The sequence below is a fragment of the Petaurus breviceps genome, unplaced genomic scaffold (assembly GCF_028583685.1).
Source record: "Petaurus breviceps papuanus isolate PSGF00001 unplaced genomic scaffold, PetGlider_PUasm1.0 37, whole genome shotgun sequence".
Classification (NCBI taxonomy): Eukaryota; Metazoa; Chordata; class Mammalia; order Diprotodontia; family Petauridae; genus Petaurus; species Petaurus breviceps.
Genome location: NW_027186296.1, coordinates 95963446 through 95981847, shown reverse-complemented (window position 1 = coordinate 95981847; position 18402 = coordinate 95963446). Strand labels below are relative to the sequence as shown.

Genomic DNA, 18402 nt, shown 5'->3' with positions numbered 1-18402 from the left:
ATAGGCATATGGATTGGCTAATGCAAAGGCATGGAGATGGGGAGATGAAGGTTGTATGAAGAGCAGAAGGCCAATTTGGATGGATTGTGAAGTTGAGAATAATGTCCATTGGTACTAGAAACATTAGGACCAGGTTATGCAAGGCTTAAAACTAATCAGTATTTGTATTTGATCTTAGAGGCAATAAGAAGACAATTTTTTTGAGTAGAGTGTTGTTTAAGGGAAATTATTTTGACGCTATTATGTAGGATGGGGAAGAAATGAAACAAGTCTATGGCAGTCATCTAGATGAGATGATGAGGGCTTAGCTTATGGAGGTAGCTGTGTTAAGAGGGGTCAGAGGCAAGAGCTATTGTACAATTAGAAAAGGTAAGATTTAGCTACTGATAGGATGGATGGATGAGGTGAGAGCAAGTGAGGAACCTAGGATAATTACATCCAAAAGACTGCAAGGATAATGATGTCTGACAAAATTAGGAACTTTGAAAGAAGGGATTCGGGGTAAAGATTCAGTTCAGTGTTAGATAAGATCTCCCTGGGACATGGAATGTGAAATAACCCATCGGCATTTGGTGATGTGAGACTGAAGCTCAGGAGAGAGCCTGGAGATGAATATATAGATCTAGGAGTCATTGGCATCGAGCTGATAGTTAAACTCATGGGAGCTGATGAAGTTAGGACAGAATCTTGGGGAACAGCTGCTTTTAAGGAACATGATGTGGATGGTGAATCAGCACAGGAGAGATTATCCAGCAGGAAGAGATGGTCAGGTGCAGTAGAGAGAGATCCAAAAGGATTGGGACTAAGAAAAGCATTAAATTTGGCAAATAATGGACTCTTACTGTAACGGGAGAGAGTAGTTTTCAGTTGAGTGAGGAAGTTGGAAAACAAATCTGAAAGTGTTAAGAGGATAGGAAGTGAAAAGTGTAGATTGCTTTTAAAAATGGTTTGGCTAAGAGTGGGAGGAGAAATGTAGGTTGATGGTTTGAGGGGAATGTTTGGTTTTTTTTTTTAGCAGAGTTGGAGCATGTCTGAAGGTAGGGAAGGAACCAGTTGGTCAGAAAAGATTGAAGATCAAAAGAGAAGGGGGATGATTGAGGGTGCTGTCTACTGGAGGAGGTAGAGGGAGGATGGGAACAAGGGGAATTGGCCTTGACAAGGAGAAAAGCTCCCTCTTTATCAAGAGACTGGTAGAGGAAGAGATAGTGGGAGGAGATTTCAAGGGCTTTTTAGATGAAGAGAATGGGAAAAGACAGCTCTCATCAAACTCCCCCCGCCCCCTCTCAGTAAAATAGGCAAGTTTCAGTTAAAGAGGATAGCAAGGGAGGGCAATTGAAGATGGAAGGTTTAGAATAGATTCAGCAGGGTGGTAGGGAATGAATTAGGGAAGAATAAAAGCTGCCTTTCAGATGAGATTGGATACTGTGAATCTATAATGTGCAGAGCGCCATTGTGAGCTTTATACAGTGTCTCACGAGTAGAGACTGAACAGCCAGATGGTTAGGAGTAATTCAGAACTAGGCCTTGGCGAGAGATAAGTGATAATAGGACAAGGAATTCAAGAGCAGAGCGTGTTGCTGAGTTGAAATAGGAGTATTTGAGTTGATTTTAGTGAAGGAGGAAAAGTGAAGTCAGAAGGGGATTATGGCCTAAGAAAGTACTGAGGGGTAGAGCCAGAAACCACAATGAAAGCAAATAACAGGTTCAGGAGGATGGAACATAAAGAGATGAAATGATAAAAGATTATGGTCAGAGGAATGTCAGTTTCTAATTGGGGATTCCCTGTCGTGTTGGGCTTGCAGTATACTAACAACTCAATGTTTTAACAAGAATTTTGGCCGTATCTTCCATCCTCTGCATGTGTCCCTTTAAAAAACCCTAGCATAGAACCATATTTAGGCCTATTCTGTCAAATATGAAAAATAAAACCTACCAATTACTTCTGCTGAGATCTTTTTAGATCATAGTTTATAAAATTGTGGTAGGGGAGAAAGGGACTTTGGGGGTTACCTAGTACAACCTCCCTCCACAACCCCCCTCCTTTTAGGAATCTTTGTAATGAATGTTGTGATTTTGTTATTCAATATATTAGTTAATCCTCCTAGCTTTGGGTCATCCATAAATCTGGTGAACATGGCATCTGTACCTGTATCCAAGTCTGACAAAAATTTGATCAGAAGACAAAAAAACCCCCAAAATCCAACCCAAAAATGAATAGACCACTAGTGGAACTTGCCATTGTGCAACCACACTAACAAACAAATTTAGTAACTTTCTTGTACAGTTCCAAGTTGTCTTGTTTAAGCCAGAGAATGCAGTCAATCAATAAACGTTTATTAATCACCTGCTCTGTGCCTGGCATTGTGCTAAGTGCTGGGAACACAACAAAAAATAAATGAATGACTGAATAAAAGGCAGTCCTTGCCTTCAAGGAGCTCACAATCTAATGGAAATGACAGCATGCAAACCAATACAAAGCAAGCTTTATACAGGATAAATAACAAAGGAAAAGCATATGAATTAAGAGGGGTGGATGAAGGTTGGGATTTAAAGGTTAGTAGTTGGGGTAGATGAGGGAGAGCACACCAGTCATGGAGAATACCCAGAGTTAAGATGGAGCGAGCTGTTCATGGACAGCCAGGAAACCGGTGTCACAGGACTGAAGAGTATCTATGGGGGAGTTAGGTTTAAGGATCCTGGAGAGAGAGTAGGGGGCTAGGTAAGAATGCCTTTTGCATTTGCTTCTGGAGACAGTAGGGAGCCACAGGAGTTTATTAATTGGGGGGGCTGGGGGAGTGGGCAGGTGTTGACCTGATTAGGTTTGCACTTTAGTAAGAGTAGTGACTGAATGAAGCATGGATTGGAGTGGGGAGAGAGACGTGAGCCAGACAGGACCCCGCCCCCCCACCCCCACCCCAGGAGGTTCTTGCAACAATCTAGGTGTGAGAGTAATGGCAGTGTCAGAGGAGAGAAGGGGATGCTTTTAAGACGTTGCAGAAGTGAAATCGATTGGTGCTAGCAACAGATTGGATACGGGATCGAGGGTGAGAAATAGTGAGGAATCCAGGATGACTCCTAGGTTGTGAACCTGAGGGACTGGGAGGATTTTATCGTTCTCTGCAGTAATAGGAGGAGATGGGGTTAGGGAGAAAGAAAATTAGTTCCAATTGGGACATAAGTTTAAAATGTTTACTAAACATCCAGTTTAAGATAACTAAAAGGCAGTTGGAGATGTGAGATAGGAGGTCAGCAGAGACTGGGGCAGTAGAGGTAGATTTGAAAATCATCCGAATAGAGTTCGTAATTAAATCCATGAGAGCTGATGAGATCACCAAATAAATAAAAAGTATAGAGGGAGAATAGAAGGAGGGCCCAGGCCAGAACCCTGAGAGACTTGTTTATCGGGCATGATCCAGCAAAGGAGACAAGAGAAGGAAATACTGGGCAGATCAAAAACACAAAAAAAATCAAATGTACTAGCATATCCATAGCAACACTTTTTATGCTATGGGAGAAAAAAACCAAACACCGAACTATTTGCCATAGTGGAAACTACCCATCAATTAGGGAATAGCTGAACAAATTGTGATAATGAAGTGTGATGGAATATTGTACCACAAAACTATAAATGAAGAATTCAGAGACACATGGGAAGTTTATGAACCAATGCAGACTGAAGCAGAGCCAGAAAAATGATCTACACAATCACTACGGTAATATAAAACGCTAAAGCTAAGTGCTGTGTAATCATAATGATAATCTTGGCCTTAGAGAAGAGAATTTTTTTTGGTAAAGCAGTTCCCTGCTTTTGTTAGAGAGGTAGGGGTGACAATCCTCATTTTTTCTGCTCCCACCCACTCTTTTGTAAGGGATTTCACAGAAGGGGAAGGGATGGGATTGTGCTTAGTCTCATCCCTATGATACAAGAACTAGGTATGGTTACAACCCACCCCCCCCATGCTTGAGTTACCCAACATCTAAACCATATGGTACCTGATGAGGAACATCTATAGAGATCTGAATAGTAAATATTGAATGAGTGCTGAACAGAGATTAACCATTTACCCTATATGCAAGGAATGGTGTAAGTCCATTAGTTAGAAAGGGAAGGGACATGGCTTTCATATTAGGAGGAATTCTGATTAGGAGGAAGTCACCTCTCCTGACTAGTCTAAGCTCTGCCTCCTACCCCACTCCCCACCTCCATGGAGGGAGCAGTTGCCAGAACCTACTTGAAAGCTGGAAAGGATAAGACATAGACATGGCCTGTGACCCATCTTGGGAGAAAAGCTCAGTGGAGAGAGCAGGGTGATTGTGCACACGCAGTTTCAGCCGACGCTATTTTCTGTAGTTTGAGCAATTGATAATAGAATGATCTCTGGGACTCTTTAAGCACCTAAATTGCATTACTAATTAGCACCTTTACAAGTGTGCCAGCAACACTCATTAACAAGCAGAGCACCAGCATCTGTGGAGTTCAGCGCTCTTTGGGAAGCAAGTTCTTGCCCGTGGGAAGGAGGTAGATAAACAAGGTACAGGTAAATTACTTCTCGGCCCCAAAGGGTTTCTGGGGCCTCTTGAGTGCAATAGTGCTCGTGGTCAGAAGGGGACCCAGAGGTGAAAGATACCTAACCCAGATGGCTCAGAACAGAAAGGAATGACTGATGCCCCCTCCCCAGGCTTCCAGGGGAGGATGTAGCTTGAAATGTTGAACACACTCCAGGAGTGAATCAATTCAGCCACCATGCATACCTTTCTCTGCACCTGACCCTTCACAGTGGCCTTGCTCCTTTGTGGTTCTCTGGAGCAGCTTGCTAGGCATGATCCAGGCACTTTAACTATAGTAAGGCAAATGAGGTCTGTTCATGATTAATCCTAACTTGGCTTTGCAAAAAGAGGGGAAAGGGGGTCTGGGGAGGAGGGACCCCAGGATTTGTGGTTGGCTGGCTCCGTGGCCTATCATCTCCACCACAAGTACACTCCCTGGTGGAAACTAAGAATGTTCCATTTCAAGGCTTTTCTATGAGGCGGCTAAATAATCATGTGGTGGAAAGGATTTAAGATCACCAAGCACAAAGTGAGCCCTCCATGAATACATCTTGTTCAACCAGGTACAGGCATGTGTACAGAGGTCTGGATTCTCCTGCCTCTTCTCTCCTGGCTATGTGTAAGACCTCATTTACTTTCTTTGCCCCAGGTCATTCATTGAAAATAACAATTGCTTTCACTTACATGTCATGCTTTGTGATTACAAAATACCTCATTTGATCCTTACAACTGCCTTGTGACTCTGGTGCCAGTCTTATCCTTACTTTAAAGATGAAACTGAAGGGCAGTTAGGTGGTGCAGTGAATAGAGCACCAGCCCTGGAGTCAGGAGGACCTGAGTTCAAATTTGGCCTCAGACACTTGACACACTTACTAGCTGTGTGACCTTGGGCAAGTCACTTAACCCCAAATTGCCTTGCCTTCTCCTTCCAAAAATAGATGAAACAGATTCAGAGAAGCTGACTTCTTATCGGTGACAAATGAAGGAGACTTACCCACATCTAACTCTCTCATCCAATGCTCTTTTACGGTATAATAATAGGTACCATTTGAATTTGAGGTTTGCAAAACACTTTACACATACCTTCTCATTTGATTCTCACAACACCTCTTTGAGGTAGGTGCTTTTATTGTCCCCATTTTACAGGCCAGGAAATGTCTCAGAGAAGCTAAATGACTTGCCCAGTCACACAGCTGGTAAACGTTTGAGGCAGGATTTGAACTCGGGTCTTCCTAGCTACAGGTCTACTCTGCTCCACTAGCTGCCTCTGTAAATTGAGCATCTGTGATCTCTCTTCTATGGGGGGGTCCAAGGGAGTGAACAAGAAGTGAAGAGTGAATGGGGTACTTGTGGCACAAACCACGGGGTAGCATTGCAGAGCAAAGTCAAGAACTGGGTTTAAATCCCACCTCTGACCCATGACCTGTGTGATAATGGGTAAATTGCTTTGTGAACTTGAGCATCTATTTAAAAAAAAAGACAGTTATTTACTGGAGCCATAATTGTTGTTGCTGATGGACACACATTTCAAATGGATTGTAGTTTCATGGTATCTATATCATTAACCTAGGATCTGCCTTGAAAGGGTGGGCAAAAACCTTGTGATTGAATTGTCACAGTGGGGCAGCTAGGTAGTTCAGTGGATAGAGCACTAAGCCTAGAGTCAGGAAGATCTGAGTTCAAATCCAGCCTAAGTCACTTACTGTGTGACCCTGGGCAAGTCATTTAACTTTTTTTTTTTTGGCCCCTGTTTCCTCATCTATAAAATGAGAATAATAATAGTACCTGCCTCCTAGGGTGTTGTGAGGCTCAAATGAGAGAAACACTTACCTGGCATATAGTAAGTGCTTAATAAATGTTTATTGATTGAAATGAGATAACTGCAAAGCGCTTAGCACAGTGTCTGACACATGGTAAGCTAATTGTTAGGTAGTATTGTTGTTGGCTATTACAATGAAATTGCCTGCCTTTCTGCCCTTGTAGGGTACATACAGTGAGTTCCCAGAAAGATCAGCATACAAATACAAGTTCTTTTTTTCTGCCAAGCACTCTTCAGATTTGCTAACCAACAATTTTTTAAAGCCATTTATTGTTGGAAAAATTATCTCTTCTTGGAAAGACCAAAAAAAAAATTAAATGGTTTAGAATATTGTATAAACAGCACCAATAGGAAGAATACCAGTCATTGGGTCTGGTTTTAGAAATTTCATTAACAAGATAGCGGTAATGGAGCGGGGCGGGGGGGGTCGGAGAAGGGTGAAATAGACAGTCAGAACTGACACCAGTTTATAAGATCCATTCTGAGAAGCAGATTATCTTAATTCCCATTTTACAGCTGGGTAAGCTGAGACCCCCAAAAATTATGAGTATTGCCCAATGTTACATTTCAAGTTAGTGGCAGAACCTGGAATATAGGTCAGGGTTCTCGAGGCCTAGACCATTGTTTTGATCACTAACTTATACTGGAAGGTCAGTAATAGGAGGTCTTTTTCTCTGTGTGTCCCTCTTATTTCAGAAGTGTATGGAATTTCTGGTATGGACATCCTCTCCACAAATGCAGATTGACACGCTGTTGATAACTTACTTACAGAATTGTCTGGAACACATTGCTGCTGGAGTTAGTTAATACCTTCTCTGGTAGTGAGCAAAGGGACACACTGTTGTGGGTCATCTCCAGGTGGGAGAGGGACCTTGGGCCCTCTCTCCCCTGAAGCTGCCTGTACATGGCCCTACCGTTTCTGAGAGAGGTAGCAGCAAGGGAGGCAGTAGCCTCCTGCTGCCAGCTGCCTCTCTGCTTTGTCTAGCATGTAGTCCAAAAAGGGGAAGGGAATAAGTATTTATTAAGGACCTACTGTGTGCCAAGTGCTATCCTGGTTGATTTACAAATATTATCATTTGATCCTCAGAACAACCCTGGGAGGTAGATGCCATTATTATCCTCGTTTTATAGTTGAAGAAACTGAGGCAGATAAAAGTTAAATGGCTTGCTCAAGATCACACAGGAAATACCTGAAGCTGGGTTTGAACTCACGTCTTGCTCATTCCATGTTCAGTGCACAATTAATGTGCTACCTCTCTATCCATGAACATGGGCATCTCTTCCTTGCCTCTTTGTGTCTGTTCTTTCCTGCTCTTAGGTAGAGTATAAACCAGGCTGATACCTTGTGAGCTTTGAAAGTTAAGGCAAGGGGTGGCTAGGTGGTGCAGTGAATAGAGCATCAGCCCTGGAGTCAGGAGGACCTGAGTTCAAGTCTGGCCTCAGACACTTAACACTAGCCATGTGACCTTGGGCAAGTCACTTAACCCCAATTGCCCCTCAAAAAAAAAAAAAGAAAGTTAAGGCCAGAGTGAGATGTCAGAAGTCTGGAATATGGATTCTGTGCCATAGTTTGCTATTAGTATAGCTACAAGAAGTGACCTATGTAACTCCAGTGAATTAGTGATGAGAAGAAAGCCAAGAAAGAGTGACAGGGAATCATCCATTGGCTCTGCCACATTTGGAAGTGAACTGGGTGGGGTGAATGCTGTGTAGAAACTGCTATCAGTTTCATCTCACTCTCCCTCTAGGACAGAAGGTGGTGTAGGGGAGAATGTGTCCCCAGGTATTGTTGGAGGAAGGGATGTTTGTACTTCCATTTTTTTCATATTTTCTCAATAAATATTGGTTTGCAAAGGCGGGGGGGGGGGATTGGTCTATAAATCAAAAAAAGTACTTGGAAGAAGAGGTTAAGTGTCTTTCTCATTGTCACCTAAGTATTTATACCAGAGGCAGAACATGAACTCAGGTTTTCCCAACTCCAAAGCCTGCCTTCTATCCTGCTTTGCCATGCTCCCTCTCATGAAGACTTTTCCTTTTTTAAGATAAAGAATCCCAGAGTCCCTCAGTTCCTAACTCTCCTTTACTTCCCTCCCACCTCTGCATCACTCACAGCACCTGAGAATCCTCCACAGCTCTAAAAGAAGGAACTTTGGTTATGCTAATGAGAAGCTTGAGAAGAGCCCCACAGGCAGCTTTTTCCAGGGTTACCCTCCCAGAAATACCCACTTGGACTCCACATTTCGAACTTCTCTCCAGGAGGATCATGACTCTCTCTTCTCCTTTCCCCCTTTCATTTATGGAACCTCTAAAACAGATTGGATAACATATCAGGGATGGGGTTAGGAGGTCACAGAGCTGCCTTTCATAGCAAGATCCCCCACAGATTTGAAAATAGAACCAGCCTAACCTTGAGTTTGAAAATGCATTTTCTTCCTCTCAGACTTTGGTGAGAAAGCAATTTACGGATGTCTGGAGCCAAGTGTAGTCTCTAATGGAGTGTCAGTCCTTTGGAAAGAAGTTGGTTGACTTTTCTGAAGTTGTACCAGAAAGGACTTAAGCAGGGGGTCAAAAGACATACCCAAATATATTCAAAAACTCCTGCTCTTTCCTGGTGGACAAATTGATTTTCAGACCAATCTGACCACAATTCACAGCTGTTTTCTTATCCCTGGGGGTAGCCTGAGGATATATCCTCTTTGGGGGCTTCTATTTAGAGATAAATGTTTACAGTTTTGCTTCAAGTTCATGTCTTCAAATGCCAGTCCTTGACAGTAAAGACTTTGTTTTGCCTTTTCTATTCTGAGGATCTTGCACAGTATCTTCTTGTTGTGCTTCTAAATATTGGTGGAATCAAAGAGAACACCAGTTACTGTGCATATGTCAGACAGGATCTGAAGGGAACTTGAAGCTAGTCTGGCCCAATACCTTCATTTTATAGTATGACCCAAGGAGACAGAGGGTCCCTTCCTAGGGTCCCACAGTGAGTTAATGTCAGAGCTGCTAAACAGCCCAAGTCATTGGTTCCCTCTTCCATCTTCCTGCTGGACCATCTAAGGCCTTTGAAATTTTGACTAATATCTAATTTGACTAGAAACATTGCATAAAAGAAGAAAACCACCTTGTGACCTTCCTTCTCCCCCTCCTCCGTCAATGTAGCCCTTTCAAGTAATTTCCTAATAATTTTATTAATATTGTGTCATTATTGTTTGGCCATTTATAACATTGTTCCTGTGAAACCAACCTCCTGGACCTTTTAACATTGTTTTGCCTAATGTTTTCTTTAAACCAACTAGAAGATGCTAAGATTTCAGAGCTAGGAGGAGCCTTGAGGTTATATAGCGGGAGTGTTCCTTTGGTCTACCCCTCCCAACTCACAGCAGTAGGCTGGATCCCTTAGGTGACAGCTCCAGGTTTAATGGGAGACTACATTCCTTAAGTTAGAGCTCATGAACTCTCAAACATTTGTTAAATGCCTACTATGTGCCAGGCACTTTAATAAGCACTGGGGATTCAGAGAAAAGCAATCCAAACCAAAACCAGGCAAACAAAAATCAATCCCTGTTCTCAGGAAGCACATAGAATGATGGGGGAGACAAAAAAGTCACGTACAGGAAAACTGGAAATAATTCCCCCAGGAGGGCACTAAGATAAAGGAAAGGGCTTCTGGCAGAAAGTGGGATTTTAGCCTAGACTTTGAAGGAAGCCAGGAGGTGGAGCTGAAGAGGGAAAGAGTTCCAGAGATGGCACTTAGTTCAAAGCAAAGACTTTTTCCTGAATTGGCCTGGTAAGAAGCTAGGCTATGTTGAGGGCAGAGTTTTGGGAGAGCGAGGTACAGGTGTGAAAGAATTCACTTAGACCTTCTCTTTTAGCCAATGGGAGCTTTTGATTTTATGTGAAAAAGCATCCCAGGGCCTCCTTAGTAAGAAAGCTAAGTGAGACTCCGATATTTGGGGGTGTTATTGTTTATATAGAGGTTTCAGAATAGTGATGTAGTTTTAGAGGTTTTTATGGAGGTTAAAGATTAAAGACATAGGACAAGAAAGGATAGGATGAAGAAGACAAAGGGAATTCTCTATGGTTTAAGGATTTGAGGATCGGCAGAAGGATATGGTTTAAAAATTAAAGGACCACCAGATAAGGGAGACTAAAGCAATTCTTTTGGTCCAGGTTCAGGATAAGGGGGAAAGGACTTTAGGGCATCTTTGGGTTGCAGAATAAAGTTGGGGCTTCACAAAGTACTGGAAAAGCAACTCTTAAACCTTAGGGCACCATTTGTATCCACAGCAGTTTTCTTCTTTGATCACTTTTCTGGCTGGTCAAGTCCCAGGCTCACATCCTGCTTGCTCATCTGCCTCAAACACTTTTTTCTACCTCATCAGGCTAGATGAGGTAGAAACATCTCTTCCCTATACTGGAGGTACTCTTGAGTACACCGGACATTAGCCAGGAGAATGGGCACATGTGGCCAAACACAGCTGTGATAAGGCCTTTAGTGTCTTCCTGCCCCCTCACCTGAGCTGGGTGAGAAGCTCTTCTGGGCTCTGTTCTGCTGGACTTTCAGGACCTGCTTCATGCTGGCCATGGCAGCTCCAGCTTCCCCTTGCTGGTAAGCAGGCTCTATTCTCCATGGCCTGTAGCTTCTGCCTCAGTGGAATGTTTGTTTAGGGCACTGTCAGACTCTTTCAGAAAGAACCAGAGCCTTTCCTCTGGGACCAGCAGAGGATCTCCCCAGTTTTGCTCCCTTGGCCCTTTGGTTCTGAGGCTTGCTATCTCCCAAGCAGTAGGTCCCAAGGCCTTACTTCTTTCACAGATTATTTCTCAAGGGTCAATTCTCTCCCAACTGTATTTTTTTTTTTTTGGTGAAAGCAAAATTAAAATTTATTGTTACTATTGGTTAGTTATACAACTAATTCATGACAAATAATCAAACAGCAATATACACTCTGTAGTTAATCCTCAAGACTAGGGTTTAGGTGCCTCTTCAAATTTGAATGTTGGGAATGTATTCATGTCTGCTTTACCATACATCTGCTTAAGTTTGAATAGCTCCCTTTCTAGATCTTGTTGGTATTCAGGACCTATATCAACAGGTCCTCCGGCTGCTTGTCTCTTGGATTTATATTCTCTAATCTTGTCTACAAAGAGGTTTTGAACAGGATCAAGTTCCTTGTTAAATGCAACAGCTGTAACACCAATGTTCCTTTGAAAATACACTGATGTTGCAGACTGAACAAGAGATAAAAACCTGGAGAGCCTTCTTTCTAAGAGCCATGATGATCCTGGCCCGACTGCTCAGTCACAGTCACCTTGCAGCAAGGTCCGGACTCCCCCAACTGTATTTTTAAACTTTCTGGTTTTCTGAACTGATTGGAAGGGCAGAAAGCTGTTAAGTAGTATGCATGCAAAGGCATGGTTTGTCAACTACTCAGTCCCAGTCCTAAACTTTTCATATGCAAATGTAACCACTAAAAGTCTTTGAGGGGACCTTGTTTACATAAGATAATAAATCCTTCACTCACTGGAGGTTGCATCTTCCTGAGAACCTTTGCTCTGAAAACCAAACTTCATTTTCTCTTGCAATTCACACCTGCTTATGAAATTCTAGCACTCTGTCTCTTACTCTGAGGCCAGGAAGAAGTGGTCGAAAAAGAGGTCCTTGGTTTAAATAAGGAACTCTAGATGACAACATAAAGGTAAACAAACAAGACCCGGATCCCTGAGAGCTTTTCTGTTTTCTGAACTGTGGCCCAAGTCCAATACTCCTCTAGGATGCATACTCATCTCATTTCCTTTAGTAAATGTCTCTTATTAGTGTTCACAATTGTAAGGTGGATTTTAGTGTGTGTAAAGTGGATTTTTGTTATTATTTCTTAGAGTTCAGTTTCCCAGGATCCATAGCCATAACAATCTCTTGTTCCCAGGTATTAGATATGAGTTCTCACAATTATAATTCAAAACATCATCACACTTGCACAGCATTATATAATGATAAATAATATAAACATTTGTGCTTAAGCTGTAAAATCTACTGTGACTGCGATACAGGGGTGAGGTGATGTAAACTTGTGAGGCAGGTGGGCAGTGAATGGGAAACCTTTGGGTTGAATACATAGGCTGGAGTGCTGTGTGCCTCAGCCTGGCTCCCACTGAAGTTGAGGGGAACCTTAGGTTTGAATGCACAGGTTATACCTGTCTCCATTGACCCCATGGAGACATGGGGTCGTTGCTCCCCCTTCTGGCCGGCCCCTGCAAGAAGGGTGCTTAGGGAATGCTGTGGGAGTTGTGCTCCCATTATCACTAATCCTCTTCTGAGAAAAGTAGACTAGAAAAAAGTAAGATTATTAACCCCTTCTTAGTGTCTTTCCTGTCTAATCAGATCAAGAGTGAGCCTCTGCTAGCAGTCCTCCTGTGTGATGTGTTTGTCTGTCTTACAACAATCCAAAGGAAATTTCTGTGGTTTCCTATGAAACTTGTAGGAAATCTTTCCTAGAATAACCCTATAAACTGTTAAACCAAGCTACTCCGTTTGTGATTTCTCTTATTTCCTCTACCTGTAGCACTTCCTGACTCCTCCATCCGGGACTCCATCTCACTACTTCCTCTCACCCCAACAAGATCTGGGGACTTAGTCGCTGTTCTCTACAGTGCAGTGTGGTTGTCCCAACTGGTCTGACCTGCTTTCCCATGAGACCTCTGAGACATGTAGCCAAGCCACCCCCTGTTAATTTTTCAGTTCTCTTCCTTAGAAATGGATTTTCCATCAATCTTGTATTGAACATCTGAATTTCATCTTGCATTTCTCCATTTTGCATTCCAGGGGTGCTGTGTGGTTGGACTCCCCAGCTCCTAATCAGATAGCTGTTGGGGGGAGGGAGTGGGGGAAAAGAAAACAACACTTTCATCTTGGAGTTTCCTTCTTTGATGTCCTTTCCTACATCAGCCTCTGTGTTTGGTGCCTTTAATCTTTTCCCTTTTGCTGCAGTCATACTTCTCAAGTAATTTTCAGCCTCCCTGCAAAGTTGAATTAGTTTGATTCCTTGTGATTATGTCAGACTAGTCAGAAATTACCAGGTCTGTTGGGGGACCTGGGAGATGCAGACCACAATTATGTTGGTCATCAGAGAAAAGGAAAGCACCAGAGAACAGGATATCTAAAGAGTTTAGAGGGAAGAGAAGGAGAGAGACAGAGACAAAAAAAGAGACAGAGAGAGAGAGAGAGAGAAAGGCAGAAATAGAGAGACAGAGAGAGACCTTCCTAGGAACCAGCCCTGGATGACTAAGGGACAAAGTATTGATGATAGCAGTCCAGGAGGTATCCTTGCTGTCCTGTGCCCCTGATTGCAGAGGGTAGGGGCAACATCAAAGCAGTACCATTGCTCCACAGGTGGCAGTATCAGTTACCATTCATTTATCCATTAAATGTTTATTAAGTGTCCGCTAGATTTCAGGCAAGTACATAAAGGCATGTAAAGACAAAAATGAAATAGTCTCTGCCTTCAAGAACTGTTACACAGAAAAGAAAATATAAACATATATAAAGTATTTAGAGACAGAGGGCACAAGCCACTGTAGGGATCAGGAAAGGCCTCCTGTAGAAGGTGGCCCTTGAGCTGAGCCTTAAAGTGAGGAATTTTAAGAGGCAGAGGTGGGGGAGGGGGGGTTTGTTACATTGTAGTCAAGGGGGACAAGCTTAGTAGAGACAAAGAGAGGGGAGGGAGTAATACTCAAGGTGAGCTGGGGATGCCTATTAAAATTTCCTTTTATTATTAAAGACTCGAGGCCTTTCTTTTTTTTTTTAATTTTTAATTTAAAAATTTTTTTTAAGCAATTGGGGTTAAGTAACTTGCTCAAGGTTACACAGCCAGGTATTTCTGGGTGGGTGCTAAGTATCTGAGCCTGGATTTGATCCAGGTCATCCCGACACTGGGGCCCGTGCTTTTACTAGCTGTGCTACCTGGCCGCCCCTCGAGGCCTTTCTTCCTGCATATTTTGGTTAGCTAAAAGGTTGTCTTCTCTTAGTATTAACCTTAACTGACCAAAATCTGACTCCTGAAGTAAGGAAAGACTGACATTCATCAAAGAGAAGCCAAAGGAAAGTCAAGGTGATTTAGTTATTTGTTGGCCCCCCCTAGATAACTGTTGAAGGACTGACTTCCCTGATGTCAAGTGTTTTCAGTTATCTTGGTGATACCTGTCAGTATATTTGTGAATATTTTTCATGTAATCTGACTCAGTTTACCTATAGAGTTTGTTTAGCATGGTTTATTTCCTTAGTGGATATATGAGATTATGATTGTTTGTTCAGCTTTTATGTCATTGAAGGAATTATGGGATTATGCAGATTATGCACCTATCTTCTCTTTAACTTCTTTGACCTTGTATGTTAGGAGGAATGTACAAAATTACAATATGTAAAAGAATTATTTCTCTGTCACTCTGATGTAATTTGGCCTATAAGAAGTTTGGTTGGAATCCTAATGGCTGTTAAGGTTTTCTCTGAGGTCTGAACCTATGCTTGAGCATAGTAATAAAACCTAGGTTTTGGCCTCTATAATTTCTGTATTGTGGTAACTATTCTGGTAGCAATTACCTACCACATGAACTCAGAGAGGAGACATTTCTCCCTTAACAGTAGAGAAATCTGTGGAAGACAAAACACAGAAATGACAAAGAACCCCGACAGGGTAGGCTTAAGCCAGAAAGTGATGGCATTTAAATGCCCAACAAGAGGAATTTCTATTTGATCCTATTGGCAAAAGTTGTAATTCTTAGAGCTTTGTGAGCAGGAGAGGGATGTGCTCAGATCCTGGCTTTAGGAATATCTATTTGACAGCTACGTGATGGGTAAATTAGAGTTCAGAGAGATTTGAAGTGGGTTGACTTTTAAAAAGATTTAAGATACTTAGTTTCTGGGTAATTTAATCATTTTTATTAATGAAGCCAGCAGGTTACTTAAGAAGGATGGTCTTTTGGCCATCTCTCTTAGACAAAAGACAATCATGCGTTTACATACCCTTTGAAGCAATGAGGAGTCAGTGACATTATGTCACCTTTGGATAGAGAAATTATCTCTACTTACACCACAGTAACCTTGGGCTATCTAGACAAAAAGCTGCATCTCCATCCAAGCTTGAATAGAACACAATGGGCTTCTCCACTTTCCATTAAATTCCTCCTAAGGTTGGGTGGGCTTTGGCTAAGATCCAGGAAAGTTAATGTAGTACTCATTATTAGTAATGCCCATCAAGAGACAACTTCAATGGGGACTTTGAAATGAGGGGAGAGCTCTGAATTATTAATGATTTTATTAATGATAATTTCTCACAGTGGGGAGACCGTTTCTGAGACTGTTGTAATCTATGTGACAGGTGAAGAGGGGCTAAATTTGGGCAGCCAGATACCACAGTGGATAGAGCACTGGGCCTGAAGTTAGGAAGACCCAAGTTCAAATTTGGCCTCAGACACTAACTAGTTGGTGTGACCCTAGTTTCCGCAACTGTAAAATGGGGATGATGATAGTCTCAGGGCTGTTGTGAAACTCAAGTGAGATGATATTTGTAAAGAGCTTAACATGCTGCCTGGCACACCCAATATTTGCTATATGATGTTAGCTATTGGATTGGGGTAACAAGAATTCTAGCTAGGCAGCTAAGTGGCACCATGGATAGAGTGCTGGGCTTGGAGTCAGGAAGTTGTTGTTCAGTCATTTCAGACATGTCTGACTTCTTGTGACCCCATTTGGATAGTTTTCTTGCAAAGATACTGGAGTGGTTTGCCATTTCCTTCTCCAGCTCATTTTACAGATGAAGAAACAGAGGCAAACAGGGTGAAGTGACTTGCCCAGGGTCACCCAGTTAGTGTTTGAGGCCAGATTTGAATTTGAGGTATATGCTTAGGAAAACACGAGTTTAGGAAGACCTGAAGTCAAATCTAGCCTCAGAAACTTCCTTGCTATGTGACTTTGGGCAAATCCCACATAACCTTTCTTTACCACTGGGGAAGGAAATGGTGAATGATTCCAGTATCTTTGCCAAGAAAACTCCACGGACAGAGCTCCAGGAGTGACAAAGAATCAGACACAACTGAAACAACTGAACAATGGGCATTCTAGTGGAAAGAAGGGGATGGATGCAAGAGATGCAATGGCCTAGTACTGATAATTGTTTATGGAGTGCAGAAGCTTTTCATGAGCAGAATATGTCTGGGAAAGCAAAGGATAATGAATTCTTTAAAAAAATAAGAAGCTGTTTTGTAGGAAAGAGCATCAAAGAATCTCTTTGAAGGAAAAGGAGAAGGACCACTATTCAGGATGACTGGAACAAATGATAACTGGTGCCAGAGAGAAGGAAGAGCTATTTAATTCTTGTTTGCCTTCTGTTTTCTTTGCCAAGGAAAATGTTCTTTGTACTGGAAAGAATAAAACAAAAATTGCTGATCAGAAATTGATATCCAAGACAAGGAAGGCCACGCATTACAGGACCACCTACCTTCCCAAGAGGTCAAATCACATATCCCAAGATGAACAATATTCTTAAATCCTGAGGAAATTACCACACATGATTACTGAGACCCTGCACGTGCTACTATGGAGAACAAGAGAGGTGCCATCACAAAGCTAATGAGCAGGTTTTCAAGAGAGGGAAGAAAATGGAATCTGCAAGTTACAGTCCAGCAAGCTTGACTTAGATTCCTAGCAAAATTCTAGAATGGATTATTAAAGAGATTCTTAGTTAACATCTAGAAAATGAAATGGGTAATCACAGGGAGATTTCTTGACCTTATTAAAAGTAGGTCATCATTAATTGGGGAATGGCTAAATAAATTCTGGTATTTGAATGTAATAGAGTATTATTTACTGTAAGAAATAACACTTAATGGTAAATCTCGAGAAGCATCGGAAAATTTTTTGAATTGTTACAAAGCGAAGAGAACATCTACAATTAAAATTAGTTGGAAAGAACAATTACCACAAAATGATTGAAAATGAAGCTTGCAAAATTACAAAGAACAAACTTAGCCCTAAAGAAGGGAAATGAGAAGACAACTCCCCTTCCTTCCTTTGAAGAGGTATGAAGTCAGTGGTGTGAAACATTGCATAATAATGTCAGATTTTTTTTCAATGTATTAATTGGTTTTGCTGAATTTTTCTTTTGTTCTCTTGCTGTCTTAAACAAAAATTCCTTGTCGTAAGGGATGACTCTTTGGGAGGTGGAGAAGGAAGGATATAGTGAGACTACAGACAATGTAAAAATATAAGGGGCAGCTAGATGGAACAGTGAATAGAGTGCTGGGTGTGAAGTTAGGGAGACTTGTCTTCCTGAGTTCAAATATGTTCTTAGATGCTTACTAGCTGTGTAACCCTGGGCAAGTCATTTAATCCAGTTTGCCTCAGTTTCTTCTTCTGTAAAATGAGCTGGAGAAGGAAATGGTAAATCACCCCAGGATCTTTGCCAAGAAAACCATAATGATGTCATGAAGAGTTGGATGCAACTGAAATGACTGGCCAATTAAAAAAAAAAAGGATATAAACACAAATCTATTTTTAAAATATATCATGCCAGACTGACTTTTCTTTGTTTCTTTTTGTTTTTTTCTTTTATTCTCTCTCTCTCTCTTTTGAGAGTTAATATACTGGTAGATCAGAAGAATATTGTAGATATAGTTTAATCAGATTTTGCAAAACTCATGCTATTCTTGAGAAAAAGATGGAAAGATGTGTTAGATGGATACTGGACCCAAGTAATACTCATTGATGGCTCTCTGTTCATTTGGAAGGATGGCTTTAGTGGAATATTCTGAGTTTCTGGATTTGGTCCTTTGCATATACAGCTTTATCAATGACTTTGGAATGGAAAGAATAAAACAAAAATGATTGAGCAGAAATTGGTATCCAAGATAAGGAAGGTCACATAGTAAGGCACCATCTACCTGCCCAAAAGGCCAAGTCATAGGTCGACTATATGGCAACTTTATGGAATTTACAGATGACATACAAAGCTATGTGAGATGATAGCTAGTGCTTTGAATGATAGGAT

The 18402-nt window shown here is 41.7% G+C and overlaps 1 protein-coding gene across 1 annotated transcript in view; it reads left to right on the top strand.

Moving 5' to 3' along the window:
* Positions 1-16868, top strand: part of CACUL1 (CDK2 associated cullin domain 1) — a 113093-nt gene extending 96225 nt beyond the window's left edge. The window contains exon 8 of the mRNA XM_069099062.1: positions 16759-16868. Within this exon, the coding sequence (XP_068955163.1) occupies positions 16759-16813 (55 nt within the window). The 3' untranslated portion in view covers positions 16814-16868. The remainder of the gene's footprint in view (positions 1-16758) is intronic.
* Positions 16869-18402: the final 1534 nt, after the last annotated feature.